The 16,698-nt window shown below is 36.2% G+C and overlaps 10 protein-coding genes across 10 annotated transcripts; 5 read left to right on the plus strand and 5 right to left on the minus strand.

The window, feature by feature from the left end:
- Positions 1–74: 74 nt before the first annotated feature.
- MED20 (Med20p) lies at positions 75–1,244 on the minus strand (the record flags this gene model as incomplete). The annotated part of the gene is made up of 2 exons (XM_043193002.1): positions 75–778; positions 1,241–1,244. 2 exons carry the CDS (start codon positions 1,242–1,244, stop codon positions 75–77), a joined length of 708 nt encoding a protein of 235 aa, XP_043051390.1.
- Position 1,245: 1 nt separating this feature from the next.
- Positions 1,246–3,675, plus strand: KQ657_002231 (Elongator subunit; the record flags this gene model as incomplete). The annotated part of the gene is made up of 1 exon (XM_043193003.1): positions 1,246–3,675. One exon carries the CDS (start codon positions 1,246–1,248, stop codon positions 3,673–3,675), a length of 2,430 nt encoding a protein of 809 aa, XP_043051391.1.
- A 292-nt stretch (positions 3,676–3,967) lies between these two features.
- CLC1 (Clc1p) lies at positions 3,968–4,630 on the plus strand (the record flags this gene model as incomplete). The annotated part of the gene is made up of 1 exon (XM_043193004.1): positions 3,968–4,630. One exon carries the CDS (start codon positions 3,968–3,970, stop codon positions 4,628–4,630), a length of 663 nt encoding a protein of 220 aa, XP_043051392.1.
- A 24-nt stretch (positions 4,631–4,654) lies between these two features.
- KQ657_002233 (uncharacterized protein) lies at positions 4,655–5,947 on the minus strand (the record flags this gene model as incomplete). The annotated part of the gene is made up of 1 exon (XM_043193005.1): positions 4,655–5,947. One exon carries the CDS (start codon positions 5,945–5,947, stop codon positions 4,655–4,657), a length of 1,293 nt encoding a protein of 430 aa, XP_043051393.1.
- A 657-nt stretch (positions 5,948–6,604) lies between these two features.
- KQ657_002234 (uncharacterized protein) lies at positions 6,605–7,813 on the plus strand (the record flags this gene model as incomplete). Its single annotated transcript, XM_043193006.1, has 1 exon — positions 6,605–7,813. One exon carries the CDS (start codon positions 6,605–6,607, stop codon positions 7,811–7,813), a length of 1,209 nt encoding a protein of 402 aa, XP_043051394.1.
- Positions 7,814–7,840: 27 nt separating this feature from the next.
- On the minus strand, positions 7,841–8,725 carry CAP2 (F-actin-capping protein subunit beta; the record flags this gene model as incomplete). Its single annotated transcript, XM_043193007.1, has 1 exon — positions 7,841–8,725. The coding sequence occupies one exon, from the start codon at positions 8,723–8,725 to the stop codon at positions 7,841–7,843; it is 885 nt and encodes a 294-aa protein (XP_043051395.1).
- A 252-nt stretch (positions 8,726–8,977) lies between these two features.
- Positions 8,978–10,699, minus strand: PHO89 (Pho89p; the record flags this gene model as incomplete). Its single annotated transcript, XM_043193008.1, has 1 exon — positions 8,978–10,699. The coding sequence occupies one exon, from the start codon at positions 10,697–10,699 to the stop codon at positions 8,978–8,980; it is 1,722 nt and encodes a 573-aa protein (XP_043051396.1).
- A 1,593-nt stretch (positions 10,700–12,292) lies between these two features.
- KQ657_002237 (uncharacterized protein) lies at positions 12,293–15,009 on the plus strand (the record flags this gene model as incomplete). Its single annotated transcript, XM_043193009.1, has 2 exons — positions 12,293–12,300; positions 12,552–15,009. The coding sequence occupies 2 exons, from the start codon at positions 12,293–12,295 to the stop codon at positions 15,007–15,009; spliced, it is 2,466 nt and encodes an 821-aa protein (XP_043051397.1).
- Positions 15,010–15,203: 194 nt separating this feature from the next.
- Positions 15,204–15,947, plus strand: KQ657_002238 (uncharacterized protein; the record flags this gene model as incomplete). The annotated part of the gene is made up of 1 exon (XM_043193010.1): positions 15,204–15,947. The coding sequence occupies one exon, from the start codon at positions 15,204–15,206 to the stop codon at positions 15,945–15,947; it is 744 nt and encodes a 247-aa protein (XP_043051398.1).
- Positions 15,948–16,083: 136 nt separating this feature from the next.
- Positions 16,084–16,362, minus strand: DPM3 (Dpm3p; the record flags this gene model as incomplete). The annotated part of the gene is made up of 1 exon (XM_043193011.1): positions 16,084–16,362. The coding sequence occupies one exon, from the start codon at positions 16,360–16,362 to the stop codon at positions 16,084–16,086; it is 279 nt and encodes a 92-aa protein (XP_043051399.1).
- Between the last annotated feature and the right edge of the window lie 336 nt (positions 16,363–16,698).

The following is a 16,698-nucleotide window of genomic DNA, read 5'->3' on the forward strand; positions in this document are numbered from 1 at the left end:
TCGCAATGGGTTTGCTCCTCTACTAAAATTTCTCTGGAATTGAGTAGCGAGATGAACACCACATGCAGGACCGTTCAAAAGTTAAGTATGTAAGAATATTGAAGTGCAAGATCTCCACAAGTATCCAAATGTTTGGCGTTTAAAACATCGTAACATGTTGTTCCTTCTGGGATTCTATATTTTTGAATGATTGTTTTGAAAAGGGCTTGGATTTCATTAATATCTGATAATTTTGCCGGAGGAATCCCGGTATCCAATATCTCTATCTGAATAAGTAAACCTTTGAAAATCCCATGTAAAAACACGTTTGAAGTTCTGAATATTAAGTTACCATTTTGTAGTTCATAAATTTGACCACCATCACCTCGAATAATTTGTTTTTGAGACCAAGCTGCTTGGAGTTTTTGATGCACAAACGAATCAAAGGGATCATTTAAGCCTGTAGTAGCTCCAAGATTCAAATGCTTATCGGGAATGGCATATAGCGCATCATCAGAACCATTTTCTTCCTTAACTGAAGTACAGAAAACCCCACTGGTTTTACGATTGATAAGTGTAATGGTCGTATGAGCCATGTAGGATGGTGAAAGCGTGTGGAGAAACGTAGTTTCTGGAGAACTTGAATGCGTATCAGCTAACTCGGGTGGTACTGAAAAATGATTGTTTCTAAAGATTTTGAAATTGAATCCCCATTTGCCTTTGATATTTGGAAGTTCATTCGATAATTGATCATGAAACAGTAAAATAGTCTCGGGGGTTGCATTTTGCACTAATATCACTCTGAATGTTTAGTTAGTATTATTGTTATCAACCTGATAAACAAATCCAGTTACACATACGCTGAAACCATTTTGAAAATCGGTGGTAATTATTCCCTAATAGTAACAACTGTTTCTATTCTCCACCATTAGTTGCATTTTCATATAACCCCCAACTCACATGTCTTGTCACGTGATTTATTGCATTTAAGTCAACTAAATAAACCAAGTAATTGGTAACGAGAGCATTTAAAAATAGGAGTGCTTACTTTTGTCTTAACATTGCTTAATTATAATTTGGTGGATTTTGGTTTCTTTCAATCAATCTTTTACTTCGTATTAGTTGATACATTGAAGTAGTTCATTCCTTCTCTGTTGGTCCTGCATATTTCTTACAGTTTTGTCAAAGTTGATGAGATGAGACTCAGTAACCTTTTCAATCTAAGAGTCTAGCATAGAGTTTCCAAGCATAAACTGTGTACTCATTATGGCTGTACTGGCTGAACAGGAAGCAGTATTTATTGGTGCTAATAAGCGCACTGGATGCTTTGATTTCAACTACTGCAATCTGACTATTGCATATGGTGCTTCAAATAATGTAGCACTTTGGAAACCATTGGATCCAACTCACCATGGAGCGTATGATACTTTAAAGGGACATAAAGCTGATGTAACTGGTCTTCAATTTGTTCCTGGAAGTGATACTTTAGTATCTATTGGCGAAGATTCTCAAGTCATTGTTTGGGAAATCAAGAATAGGAAGTATGAATCAATTCAAACCATTTTCTTAGAGGGAGGGCTTGTTCTTAACTGTTTGGCCTTATGGAAAGATATGATATTTGTGGGTGCAAATGATGGTTCTGTTAAAGTATTTTGCAAAAAGGCCACCAGTTCGGAATATACTTTGCTTCAATCTTTCACAGTTGCGCAAGGATTTTTCCCAACTTCTTTGGCTCTTCAGAAAGTGGAAGAAGATGCTTTTATTCTTGCTGTGTCTGGTACCAAAACCAACGTTTATATTTTTTCCTTTATGCACAAAGAATATTCAAATGAAACTCCTTCAATAACATTGGCAGCAACATTGGCAGGACATGAAAATTGGATCAACTGTTTATCATTTGTTTGTGAAGAACATAGCAAGAATTATGTTTTAGCAAGCGGTTCTGAAGATAGGTACATTCGTTTGTGGAGAATTAAATTAAATGAACAAATTGATAATTCAGATGAAGATGAAACCAAACTTGTTCTTTTGTCAAACAAACAATACAAGTTTAGAATAAGTGATGACATTAAAGTTGCTATTAGTTTTGAGGCATTGCTTATGGGTCACGATGATTGGGTCACTAGCTTGAAATGGCATCCAGCCTTAAGCAATGGAAAACAGGGTAAAGATACCACCAAGCTTCAACTTTTAAGTTCAAGTGCTGATACTGCGTTAATGATTTGGGAAATGGATGAAACCTCTGGAATTTGGGTATGTCGTAACAGATTAGGGGAATTATCCATCAAAGGTGCATCAACTGCAACGGGTGCATCTGGTGGGTTTTGGTCTTGCTTATGGTTCATGGAAGGTTCCATTCAATATATTGCAGCCGTAGGAAAGACCGGTTCTATCAGATGTTATAAGGCAAACGATGAAGAGGCAATGGCTTTTGAATCAGTTCTTGGTGTGACTGGTCCTAATAAGGAAGTAACGGATTTAGTGTGGTCTGGTGATGGAAATTATTTCATGGCAACTTCTTTAGATCAAACAACCAGATTATTTGCTCCTTGGAATACAAACCGTGAAGGTACTTGTACTTGGCACGAGTTTGCAAGACCACAAATCCATGGATATGATATGATTTGTTTAGATAACTTGGGCTCATCTAAATTCGTTTCAGCTGGAGATGAAAAGCTTCTACGTATATTTGAAATGACTCACTCAGTTGCCAAATTATTGAAATGCTTTTGTGATGTTGATATTTCAGGTGGATTGGCAGAATCAGCATCGTTGCCCGTGCTTGGATTATCAAATAAAGCAGCCAATGAGCAACTAGAAGCAGGAGAAGCAGCACAAAGTCAACAAGATGCTGAAGAGGAAACTGAACAAAGTGAAAGAACTTCTAATGAAGACCAAGATGACGTTTTGGCTCATTTAGAAATCCCTCCAACTGAAGATTACTTGCAACGTTATACTTTATTTCCTGAATTGGAAAAATTGTATGGACATGGGTACGAAATCTCTTGTGCTGCTGTAAGTCCTGGTGGAGCATTAATAGCAACTGCTTGTAAATCTAATTCTGCCAAACATGCGGCTATTAGAGTTTTCAATGCTGCAAACGAATACAGACAATGCGTACAGTTGTTAGAAGGACACAACTTGACGATCACCAGTTTAGAATTTTCACCAGATGGTAAGTATCTTGCAGCAGTTTCTCGTGATAGAGAAATAAGTATATGGAAAGTTGAAGACAAAGTATCGGGAACTTTCAATTTATTAAAGTTGACCAACAAGGCACATAGTAAGATTATTTGGGATTGTTCTTGGTGTCCATCTAATACACTTGGGTCATTTTTAATTAGTGTTTCTCGTGATAAGACTATTAAGTTATGGAAAGTAACTGATAATGATTTGGATTTAGTTGGTCAACTCAAGACTAATGATGCTGCAACCACTGTTGCTTCATATAAGCCTAATTTAATCAATAAGAAAGTCATATTTGCTGTTGGATCCGAAGGAGGCTCAATCACACTTTATAGTGGGGAATTGAAGGATGGCAGCATAGAAACCATTACAGAATTAGCCAATCACATCACTCCATCACGTCGGGTCACCAAGGTTTCATTCAGCAATAAGGAGGATGATTCCTTGCTATTGCTTGGAGCTGCATCCGAAGATTCTTCCGTGCGGTTGTATAGTATTAAGCTAGAATAGAATAATGTCATATTATAGAAGAAGAGATATTGGGTAATACATTATGTAATATGAAACTTAGAGAAGAGCTATCACAGTACGTCTCCGTATCACCTTATGTGGGGGTCTTGGTCAATACTAGCACTAGCTGGGTGCAAAACCTTGATGGAAGAATGTCGCACAAATTAGTAATGTCGCGATTTAAATGTGCGACATGACAACGGAAGTACCGAGCCTCTAAAATCAACATAAACTTAACAACCTTGATCAGTTAGACTTCTCGATTGCTGCATACACAACCCTAATATAGACAATGAGTGACAAATATCCAGCATTGGAAACAGAGATTGACGACGATATTCAAGCCAGCGAAGATGTTGGCGGATCGGACTTCCTTTCTAGGGAGAAGGAACTTTTAGGTGATGAATTTCAAACCGAACAAGACAAGGAAGTCCTTAAAGAATCTGAAGATGAAGATTTCACTGAATTCCAGGAACAATTCCCAGAAGTTGGCGGAACTCATCAAGTTGTTCAAGAAGAAGAAGATGATGATGAAGGAAATGTTCAAGAACAACAAGATGCTTATACTTCAAGTGCCAGTCAACTCGAGGGTGAATCTCCACATATTGCCGAATGGAAGGCACGTCGTGAATTAGAAATAGAAGAAAGAGAGAAAGCCAATGCCTTAAAGAAGAAAGACATTATTGCTAAAGCTCAAACATCTATTGATGATTTCTATGAGAATTATAATACCAAGAAAGATGAATCATCAGCTGAAGTTCAAAAGGAACAAGAAGCATTCTTGGAAAAGAAGGCAGGGTTTTTGAAAAGAGGCACTTTATGGGATAGAGTTGGTGAATTGATTTCTGAAGTTGGAGATGTTCCCGAAGATGATGAAAGAGATAAATCAAGATTAAAGGGTTTATTAGAGAAATTAAAGGATAAAGAAAATGCTCCTGGAGCAAATGGATATTAATATTATTATATATAAATATATGTATTACATAACTCTATCCGCAATCTTTATAAGTGACTCTTTCTTAAGTCTTGAATAGTCCAGTGATGAAGGGTTTTGATTAATGTAATCATTCAAATTCATTACTTTAAGGAATCCCAAGGCGAAAGTTATTGATTCTAATTTATCCCAAAGACTCAATTTAACCTTTGTGAATATTGGATGGTTTTCCTTCGTAATTCTCCACTTTGAAAGAATAATTAATCTGATTAAATATAAGTTAACCCCATCAATAGCTGATTTTGAAATCATTCGAATATTTTTGGTATTAACATCATCTAGCTTTGAATTATAGTCATAGCCAAACGCAGGTATAGGATCATTAAAATTGACTAAAACTGCTATTAATGCAGATATAAATCCAATCGATTTGATATAACTCTTGAAAATAAGTTTGGGATTATTAGAATAAATAGAGCGCAACATCTTGCTCCTCAATATGGGCGAAGTGAATGATAAAAACCCAATAGCTAATAAGTTTGGAATATAAATAAAATTGGTAATCCCATTTGCCTTATGGAAAGCATACATTAAATGGTTTCTGATAATATCAGTCATGGAAGTTTTGGCATCATGAGTATTAGTGACTCCTAATTTCAATTCATAATACAAATCAAGGAATCTGTTCTTGAAAGTCATAATTAGCATGATACCAAGTAATACCAAATTATGTTTAACGTAGGTTTTCAACACTCCTATCCAATTAAATCTAACTCCCAGGTTACCTAAACTATAGTTGATCCAAATAGGGTTAAGTATTCTAGATTTGATAAAACTCGAGAGGTATCTCTGATTCAATTTATATTTCGTTGGAGTCAAGTAATTGGAAAGAATTTGACCAAATATCAACGGATAAATTATCAATTGTTTATTATCATAAAGGGTATGGATCCATTTGCTTTCATAAGTATCAACCTTAAAATACTTTGAATAACCAGGATGAACAATTATTGAGCTATCACTAGGTTTATTCAATATCCCCAAATAAGTCATCCAAAGATAAATGCTTAAATAATCCTTGGGAATCTTAGTATTGCCTGTAGCTCCATGGTATAGTAAGATACATGAGATTGTATTAGCTACTTTGTATGCAGTGGCTTTCAGATGTGACGACCCTCTAAATTTATCTTGTAGAAGAACGCAATACTCTTTAATAATTGGATTAAGGGCAACGAATGCTGTTAAACTTAATGGTTTCTGGATTCTAAAAGCTAAAAGCAACACAAGAACCTTGAGAGCTTTTTTGATGTTAGGGTCTATTCTCGATACTATTGGCATATTTATAGTGGATAAGTCAACGGGGTTGAGTTATAAATCAATTTGTGATTATAGGTTAATGTTTTCCTTAAAAGTATGGGGTAATTTGCATATGAAACCGAAGAATTGAAAATGGAAGTGTTCTTACCAGATGGAGATAATTAAGAGCAGTGAACAGTAGGCAACTGTACAGCAGTAGCCTAATATAAACTTTCTAATATAAACTTAGGAGGGGATGCTGTGTTATAAGGCGGTTGCTTATTATCAAATTGCCTTTATCAAATTGCCTTTATCAAGTTGTTATTTAGTAAGTTGTTATTTATTAAGTTGTTATTTACTAAGTTGTTTCTTATTACTGTGTTAGATAAGATAGTTGATGTCATGGTCTCTCTGTTATTTGTAAGTAAAAAAATTACACTATTCTATAGAATTTAATTATCAGTGATTGGTTTAATATCATACAGGAGACATATAGTTAGCATAAACTAGTCTTACTTCATCAATACCTATGTTACTGCAAGTGTTTAGTGTCGTACACTAGCATCGCGTGCTGTGTCTCGTGACTTTGCTACACAAAAACACGAAATCAAAATATACCAAATGATCCAAATCGGTAATAGACTATAACCCACCTCCTAACATTTAACCAAAGGTTTTGCAACTGTATTTGTTTCAAAAATGGACACCTTAATAGAATATGATGATGATGAAAATAACGGCGCAGGGATAGATATCAATAGTTCGCCAGGTGCAAACAAAAATCGGGTATCCAAAAAAGACACGCAATATAAAGGATTCAATCTTAACTTGAACCTTTCAATTACCCCAGAAGGCACCCCGATAAAGAACGTGACAAATATATCAGGTGGTGGTGGTATTTCCAAATCAACATCAGGGTCACCATCGAAAGAGGATACTAGTGGTGGGGTTGATCTAATACTTCCGTCTATTGAAAGACTACTGTCCATGGAAATAGATGATCAATTAAGGTTATTGGCACTGACAGAAATGAATATTGTGGACGTCAAAGATAATATTAGAAAGCTACAATTGAAACTACAACAGCAAGAGCAAGATGTCATGAAGTTAAGAAAGATTATTCAACGGTCACTATATCGTGAACTTAGTACTGCTCAAAATGCATTAGTTACAAGACCTGATCTTAATAGAGTCAAAGGCACAACTTCAACTTTAACTTCACCAAAATCTGCCACCACTACAAATAATAATAAAAGTAAGGAACTGCAATCATTAATATGGGCAAAACTATCAAATACCATAAATATGGTTCAACAGTTTGATGATAAGCTCCTTTCAGAATTTGAAAACTCTTTAAAATTGGAAGCCCAACCTCAAAAGAAGCCCAATGATAATAAAACATCACCAATTCAGCATAAGAATAACTTCCAAGGAAATTCACTTCGGTCCCGATCTCGAACTTATTCTAGTTCGAAATCTAAGAAAGCCACTACTACCACCACCAGATCACCTTTGAAACCATTTAATACACAATCTAAATCTCCAGTTAAACTAATACCAGATAATTCAGCAATAGATACTGAAAACTATAAACTTTCCGGCTTTGATGGTGCTGAAGAACTATTTGAATCAGTACAAAATTCCATTTGGTCATTTGTTAAAACTAATGTACTCTCTGGATACGAAGAAAATCTGTTAGCACTGGTGCTTTCAAGACTTCAAAATGATGATGATATAAAAAAGCCTAAAAGGGATCTACAACTGATAGAAGGAACACCAAATAGTGTCAAACTGGATACTCTGACCAAGAGTATAGACAATTTGCTTGATATTACTGGAGATAATGGGGAACTAGAAGATGAAGTTACTACAGTCGATTTCTCCATGTATTCTAATATGCGACGTTAGGATGATACACATATGTATATAATCAAATCATAATGCTTGCAAACCCTTTATGACTTGAGAGTGTTTTGCATCTTCTAATTTCTTATCACCAACATCACCGATAGATCTTACATCCTTTAAGAAGATATCTTTCAACTTATCGAAATAAACTTCTTGTAATAAGTTCCGAATATTATATTCTTGCTTCTCTACCAATTGACCCAAGTTGATTAAATGAGCAGTTTCCAAATTTGTAGCTCCTTCAATTGTTAATGAACAACTGGCTTCTAATTGCCTGATTAAGCTACCAGAAAGACTCAATTGACCAGGTTTGGTAGATTGAGCTCCAGATAAATCCAAAATCACCGTTGATGTTATCTTATACAATGCCAGTGCTTTGGTTTCTGGAATGACCTCAACTACATGAATACTATCCCATTTACCACCTTCATTCTTCTTTTGGAAAAGAACAACTCCAACAAATCCGGCGTCCAACAGTTGTGAAGCGTCTTCGTCTTCTTCACTTTCCCATAAATATACAGAAGAAAGTCCACCTTCATAATACAAGTCACGATATATATCAAAGGCATCATTCGCCTTGATTTCCAATTGTCTCAAGTGTTCTGGAGGGTATGGAGCATCCTCATCAACACTAGGATAATACTTATTGGACCAATGGGATCGGTAGCTGTCTCCATCACGATTGTAATCACAGCACAAATACTCCTTTCCTGATTCCTTACATGTATTTACCTTGAGTGGCTGGTCAATGGACAGGAGTAGATCTTGAGTGAGATCGTCTTTGGAATCTTGGTCAACTGAGTCGTCAGCTTGGACAAGACTAATAATGTGATTTAGATTGCTACTTATTTGTTTTGGATCAAGACGTCTCACTGCATCAAGAGCAGCATCGAATTTGGATTCGTAACTCATATTGGTAATAATTGATAAGAATTTGGGGTGGATATAAAGCTCCCTGTGTATCCTTGCATGTCAAAGTGTGTACATCGTTGGAATATACAATTCTGAGGGGTCGTGTGTGGCTCAATCGAAGGTTTGCACCCATATAAAGCATACGCTAAATTACAACAGTGTTAACTCAAATTAAAGATGTATTAAAAGTAATAAAGAGAAAGAAATGAATCTCAACATGTGTATAATAATAATGCTGGTTTTAATGTCTGCCTAATTAGACAAAACGTAAGTCATCCCCTTGGTTGGGGCGTGGACAAGAATACCGTTCAATAAACCAGCTACTAAACCAGCGCATGGCAAGGTAACAATCCAACCCAAGTAACACCAGGTAACAACTCTCCAATTAACTGATCTTATGTCCTTGTTACATAACCCGACAAAGACTGTGGCACCAACAGCAGATTGAGTGGTGGAAACAGGGATAGCCAATTGAGTAGCAATAACTGTAGTTAAAGCAGCACCCAACTCGATTGAAAACCCTCTTGAAGGAGATTGTAAAATCAATTTGTTACCCAAAGTTCTCATAATGTTGTAACCAAATGTCCAAACACCAATAACCAAAGCAGCTGCGGCGTATGCAAGAATCCAAATTGGAACGTCTGCCTTCTTAGCAGTAGTATTAGTTGTCCAAACCAAATACACAGTAGCCAATGGACCAGTTGCATTAGAAATATCGTTGGCACCGTGAGCAAAAGACATGGTACAAGCGGTAATGGCTTGTAAAAGAGAGAATAAATATTCAATTTTGTTATCATAGTACTTGGACTTACCATGTAATCGCTTCAAATCACCAGAAAGAACATCCTTTTTTTGAACTTGATCACGAATAATATCTTGGTCGAACCCATGAATGAGAACCAACCAAGCCAATCTTGGCCATGACTTTGGACCTTCCTTTAACATTCTCCACCATTTTTGTTTGGTGGTTTCCTTTTTAGGTTCTTCAACTGCTGAAACAACAGCAACAGGAGAAGTGGTAACAATATCCCCGCTCTTTTCAACATCATCTTCAGAAGAAACAGACTTGGCAGAGTGAGTTGAGTCATTATCGTAACGTCTACCTTCATAGTAATCAATTACCAATTCATGTCCTTCAGGCATTGGTGGGATGCTATCAGTGGACTTGAAGTAATAAATTGGACCAAAGATGAAACCGTACCAAGGTAAAGTCCAATCATTGTGAATTAACTTTCTTCTGAAGTATGGGTAGAAGAAGATCATAAATACAACGAAAGCAACACCACCAGTGCCAAGAATAGCACCAACTGTTGTACCAGTTGATAATTTATTCAACTTTAACTTTGGAGAACCCTTCCATACGATTAACATAGTCAAGACAGAGAAGGTAAGGAAAACCAAGCATGGCACAAGCAATAAAGCATTCTTAAGGGATCTCTGTAAATTTTTGACCTCTAAAACAGAAAACTTGGAGATCAAGAAAATAATACTGGCAAATCCACCAGCAATAGCAGGAGCAATAAACCATGAGGCCACGATTTGAGCAACACCACCCCAACCCCAATGAATAACGCTACCACCTTTAGCACCAATTGCTGCACCTATAGTACCACCGACAATAGAGTGGGTAGTAGAAACAGGCATACCAATAGAAGTGGCCAATGTTAACCAAAGAGAAGATCCAACAAGAGCAGACATCATAGTGCACATAAGAACAGCTGGTTCTTGAGCAAAAACGGAGACATCGAAAATCTTGTTTCTGATGGTATCTGAAACTCTGTTACCGACAAGAACGGCACCAAGGAATTCACAAAGAGCAGCAAGGATCATGGCTTGCCAGTATTTCAATGATCTTGAAGAAATAGAAGAAGCAAAAGAGTTGGCAACATCATTTGCACCAATGTTCCAAGCATCCAAGAATGCAAAGATCATTGCAATAGCAAAGATATAATCGAATTGTGCAAGTCTCATCATCTTTTATAATGTATTTGTATATTTCACTACTACTAAATCCTTTAAGGCAAGCAGGTATTGATGATGTTGACAACTATACAACTTGATGAAGAGAAGAGAAATAAAAAAAAACATTGAGTTGAAGGCTACGGGATTATATTTATATGATGCAAGTTTAAATCTCACTAAATTAAAGAGCTCGTGGGTTTATATCTAGTAATACGCCAAAGGGGTAATGGGTCAAGACAGAGGATATGGTGTAAAAATGTCACTTAACCTGAAATATTGTTCCACTTAACAATAAAGTAGAAAGTTGTTCTTCTGTCTGATTCAGACAAATCTCGGATTGCCGGTAATAGGAATTGCAGCCAACTCAACTATGCCTGGGCCTAGAAAGTGTCGTAGTGTGCCGTTTCTTTTATCCACATCGCAAAATAGGGAAAACCTAGGGCATAGTATGTAGAGTGATGTTTGATCAGACATAAACTGATTTGCAGCCGCCTTGTATGCAGGATGTGCTAGAGAAAGTTTAGACTATAGTCCCAGACAATAACATGTAATATAGTGTGACGTTAATAGAAGGAGATCATTTTACTGATGGAAAGATAAATATTATTATTTTATGTTATATTGAAAGTCGGCTAATATATGGTTAGTAAAACCATAGTTCATAGTGAACAACTGTCGAGAATATTTTTGTCTGTTTGTCTGATGGACCAAGAAAAGTGTAGCCTTATTCAATCGTACCCAAGAATTTAATTATCTGCTTGGCATCTTCTACCAAAAAAGCTTGGTCTGCTTCACTTCTTATTAAGTTCATTGCCATACATACACGTGGGTTGAAGACCCATGTACACTGTTAGTCAAGCTACTACATTAAATGATGGGGAAACTCAGAAGTAAGTATTCTGGTAAAAATATGCAATTTGTAATGAAGAGCATTGGATAGCGTTATTAGGTTTCATACGGCTGCAACCAGATAGTCACCCCCACATTATTCCTAATAGTAAATATTGGGGGTGATTAATTAAAGGTAGCTAATTTACGATTTCAAAAGTCCTTTGACGTTTTTTGCACCCACGTGGTCCCTTAATATTACAGTAATTAGGGTAATATATGCAGAAGGACACAAAGTAAGTTCACGCGACTGAACGGCATCGGTTACGATATTAGGGGCGGCTGAACCGACTACGTTTAGCCCTCGGTAAGATGTAAAAAGACACATACCTCATAGACACAGCCCCTTATACTTAATATGTGCATAGACCATACATTATAATCTTGGGATACAATACTGTCATAAAGGCGCTTTTAATACTTGTTTCAATTAGCTTATGTTCCTCACATAATTACAAGTGACTTACAACAAGCTATAATGGTAATCAAGCAGTAATTTCAACTAAGCAATAATACGTTATAGTTGTTGAATCGAGAGCACTGCTCGCATCCACTTGATATTGGTAAACTAAGCTAACCATTTGTGTTTGGAGAGGAAAACCTCATTCTTTTCTTACCCTCGTGTGACAAATTATGCTAAATGAAAAAACCTTTCAATTAGCGCAACCTTAAACTTGAGTTTGTTCTAATTAAATAAAATCCATGACCCCACATGGCATGTTTAAGTATAATACAGAATATTAGACATCATCTTAATTTATCATGTCACTACATTCATTAGTTCGTGAATCATTGTGCTACCGACATCTTGAATATTGATTTCAGGCGCTACCATTATGTGTTCAAAGATGTTTCTACCTATCTCCAGATTTCAAAGAGGTTCAACACACACTACATTATAATAATGAAGATTGCATATGAAATTTTAACAACTCTCATTAATGTTACCTAATAATATAAATAATAACATCAATAGCAATGATTCGTTCCCGCCTACATCAGCATCTCAACATTCTGGTACTACCACTCCCATAGATGATAATACGAGATTATTAAGACCCCATTCTCGAACAAATGTATCCCTTTTAAATCAACATCGATTGAAAGAATCATCACCGCTGACTATACAGCGGAAGCCGCTTAATTCCAGACCAGTATTGGTCTCAGTACCATCTAATCATTCTCTTAGAAGCGTTAAATCGTTTAATGAAGCATTTGGTGGTGTACTGGTTACACCGTCAACACAAAGTCAAAATCCTCAGTCATTGATTTCTAATCGTAATACTACTCAAATTAATTATGGTACTAATAACGATGACGTTTCTCTGGCAGTATTAGAATGGTCTGCTCCTCGCCAGTGGCATTGGAAATCCTATGTACTGTATTATCTTCCTATGCTTTCATGGATTCCGAAATATGATGCCCATACTAAATTATTAGGTGATGCACTTGCTGGATGTTCATTAGCAAGTTTTCAAATTCCCTTGGTAATGTCCCTTGCTACTGGCTTAGCAAATTTACCTCCAATTCAAGGTGGTGTAAGTTCAATCGTTGTGGCTTCATTTACTTATGCAATATTGGGAACAGTTCCTGTTCTTGTGGTAGGTCCATCACCATCAGTCGCAATGATATATGGACAATTATTTGAAAGTTTACATCATGATCCAAAATATTTTGATGTTCCTAGATGGCAAATATCTGCTGCATCTTCACTTATTATGGGTATTTTATTGATTGTAGGAGGCATGTTCAGGTTAGGATTCCTTGATAATGTACTCAGTCGATCTTTACTTAAAGGTTTTGTTGCTGCAATGGGGTTCATAATGATTGTTTCACAAATCGCGCTTGAGCTTGGAATCCCTCAGGATCCAGCTTTCCATCCAGTTTCAACTTGGGATAAAATAGTCTTTGTGGCAACCCATTATTCTAAACTCCATGCCTTAACCACAACTATTCTGGTTATTACATTGATTTTAGTGTTAACTGCAAGGCTGTTGAAACTGAGATTAATTACCAAGTATAGATTTGTGGTTTATTTCCCTGAATTACTTTTAATGGTGATTATTTCAACAATTCTTTCAGTAAGGTTAAATTGGGAATCGGAAGGGGTTGCAATAGTTGGAAATTTGGTTTCAAAGGCAGATGTTACCACCACCACCAAATCTCAATCCATGTGGGTAAACCCTTTCAGTATTCCCTTACCTTTATTTAAGCGGGTATTTTCTACCGCATTCTTACTGACAATTCTTGGATATTTTGATCATACTACAGCATCGAAATCACTTGGGGCAAAATATAATTATACTGTGCTGTCAAATCGTGAATTGATAGCGTTAGGTTCTACTAATGCTATTATTGGACTTTTGGGTGGTTTACCTTCATTTGGTGTCTTTGGAAGGTCCAAGATTAATATTATTGCAGGTGCATCTTCACCCATATCTACTGTGATAATGGGATTTGTCACCATTATTGCTATCAAGTATTGGCTTCCTTATTTATATTATTTGCCCATGTGTGTTTTATCTTTAAGTACCACAATTGTTGGACTTGCAGTTCTTGAAGAAATTCCTCATGATTTGAAATTCTTTATTGACATTGGAGCTTATGAAGAGATTATTACGTTTGCTGGTATTTGTTTGCTTACTATTTTCTGGTCTCTGGAGGCAGGAGTTACTGTTGGCGTACTCATGACGATTTTCCGTTTAATCAAACATAGTTCTAACTCAAGGATTCACGTTTTAGGAAGAGTACCTCATACTACTAACGTTTTCCGTAATGCCGATGAATTAATTGAAGAATCGTTCCACCATTTTAACCAAGGAACGGAACCATTGACTTTGGGGTGGATTAGTCGAAACAACAGTTCCTCTGATTTACCTTCTCTGGTATCACGAATTCAAGAAGGAGAAGTTAACAATTCCATGAATACTCCTGGATCTCCGGAAATGGGATCACTTGTGACTACAGTTGAAGAAATTGAAGGTGTTCTAATTGTGAAAATTCCAGAGCCTCTTAACTTTGCAAATTCTGGTGATTTAAGATCTAAATTGGCAAGATTGGAAAAGTATGGAACACTTCTTGTGCATCCGCTGCAACCTTCTACCAATTCACCAATTCATTGTGTTATATTTGATTGTAAAGGAATGACTTCAATTGATGCAATTGCCATACAAACTTTATATGAAATTGTTCAAAGATATGATGAAGAGGGAATTGTTGTTTGCTTCACTAGAATATCCTTAGATTATCATATTCGAGATCAATTAGCTCGTTCTGGGTTAATTCAATTGGTTAATAAGAATTTTGCCAGGTATTGGAAAACAGTTAATACAGCCCAATTAGAGTCACCGGTTTCACTTGCTACAGGACTTGGAGAGGGGTTCTTCATGTCAATTGAAGATACTTTAGCTGCAACTAATCTTAAGCAATGCTAGAAACAAAAGATGATAATAGTAATACATGTTAAAACTTGGCTTTGTACTTCTCTGAATGCGTGTGTTTACGTAATTAAGTGACGTTTAATCTCGAATTTTGATTTGACGTTTTCGGAATCTTTCGATCATAAGTGGTTCAAGTTTGCTTGCTATGGGGAGAACATAACTCCTATTTAGAGATAAGAATGCAGTTAATGCAACAACGAACAGCAGCATCATTGGGAAGAGTGTTTATTCGGTTCAAAGGAACTTCACTTCCATCAGGGAGCCCATGTTATAAATATTACGATCTAGCTGTTGAGAATTTTAGATTCATTGAAGGACAAAAGCAGGGCAAGTCTTCTCCCAAAAAGAAAAACTCTGGAAGTCTGGGTGACTTTAGAAAGGAAGTTGGAAGGAAGAAAAAGTTCAATGTAACAGAAACCAAATCTGGAAGAATAGTGGAAGGGAATTATTCATTAGATACCTTAACTCCAGAACAAAGAATAGCTAAAGTATTTGGTACAAGATTAACAGGGGCAGATAGAGAATCATCTAGTCGTGTTGTTAGAGGGGAACCAAAGGTTATTGCAGGTATCAAAGTTCCCGAGAAACCTCAAGAACCTGATAATTGTTGCATGTCTGGGTGTATTAATTGTGTATGGGAGATGTACAATGATGATATTAAAGAATGGAAACTGTTACGGCAACAAGCTGCTCAACGATTGGTTCAACGAGGAGGCAGATGGCCAGAGAACTTTCATGCTCCTATAAGGTTGTTGAAACAAGAAAATTTACCCCATAGTCTTGAGCTGAAATATTATGGCACAAGTAGTGATGCTGATGGAAGTCCAGTGTTACTTGAAGAAGAAGATAATTGGGGTGAGGTTCCTGTTAGCATTCAAGTTTTCGCTCAAGTAGAAAAGAGATTAAAAGCCAAAAAGAAGGCTAAAACTTAGAGAATGGTCATTATTAATATTATTATTATTAATATTCATTCATATCGTATCATTTTATAATATTCATGTTTATTTATTTTGCATCAATTGTTCTCGAATATATGTATTGACTCAACTAACTACACAATCTTACTATTCAATCCAAATCAAGACCCTTGACCTTGTAGAACGCCTTTGCTTCATCGATTTGAGTCAACAATTCTCTATACTTTTCAGGCTTATCATTAAAGGAAACCAAATCATAACCTAAAGTACCCAATGCATATGCTCCAAATGCAACAAGGGACCAAAAGGGAACATAAGGAATAATTTCCTGTTGGATTTTTGTGGAAGAGGGAAGAACTCCAGTATAAAGTGCAACTAATACTGCTGAATAAAAGAAAATTGCGACTGCTGTTTGTGTGGCTTTGGTCATGATGATATTTATACCCCTGTTAATTCAATGTTAGAAGTTAAGTTGATGTGATGTTTTTAAACTTTGCATTAAGCTATGTTAACGTGTCTTCTGGAGAAGTTCTGGACTGCACATAAGCTGTTGTCTATACTGAATAGAAGACAAGAGAGCAGAAAGAGCACAAGAGATTTAACAAATTAAAATGGTTTCACTGCAGAAAATAAACTGAATTACAATGTATTAACATGATGTTACTAGATGGCATAGAAGTATAATTTCAATAGAATTGTTTGTTGACATTGAATGTGGTCACGTGACTGTGGTCAAGCTCATATCTTGAACTTCAAAGATGACTCC

This window comes from Scheffersomyces spartinae, assembly GCF_019049425.1.
Source record: "Scheffersomyces spartinae strain ARV_011 chromosome Unknown scaffold_2, whole genome shotgun sequence".
In the NCBI taxonomy this organism is placed as follows: domain Eukaryota; kingdom Fungi; phylum Ascomycota; class Pichiomycetes; order Serinales; family Debaryomycetaceae; genus Lizanozyma; species Lizanozyma spartinae.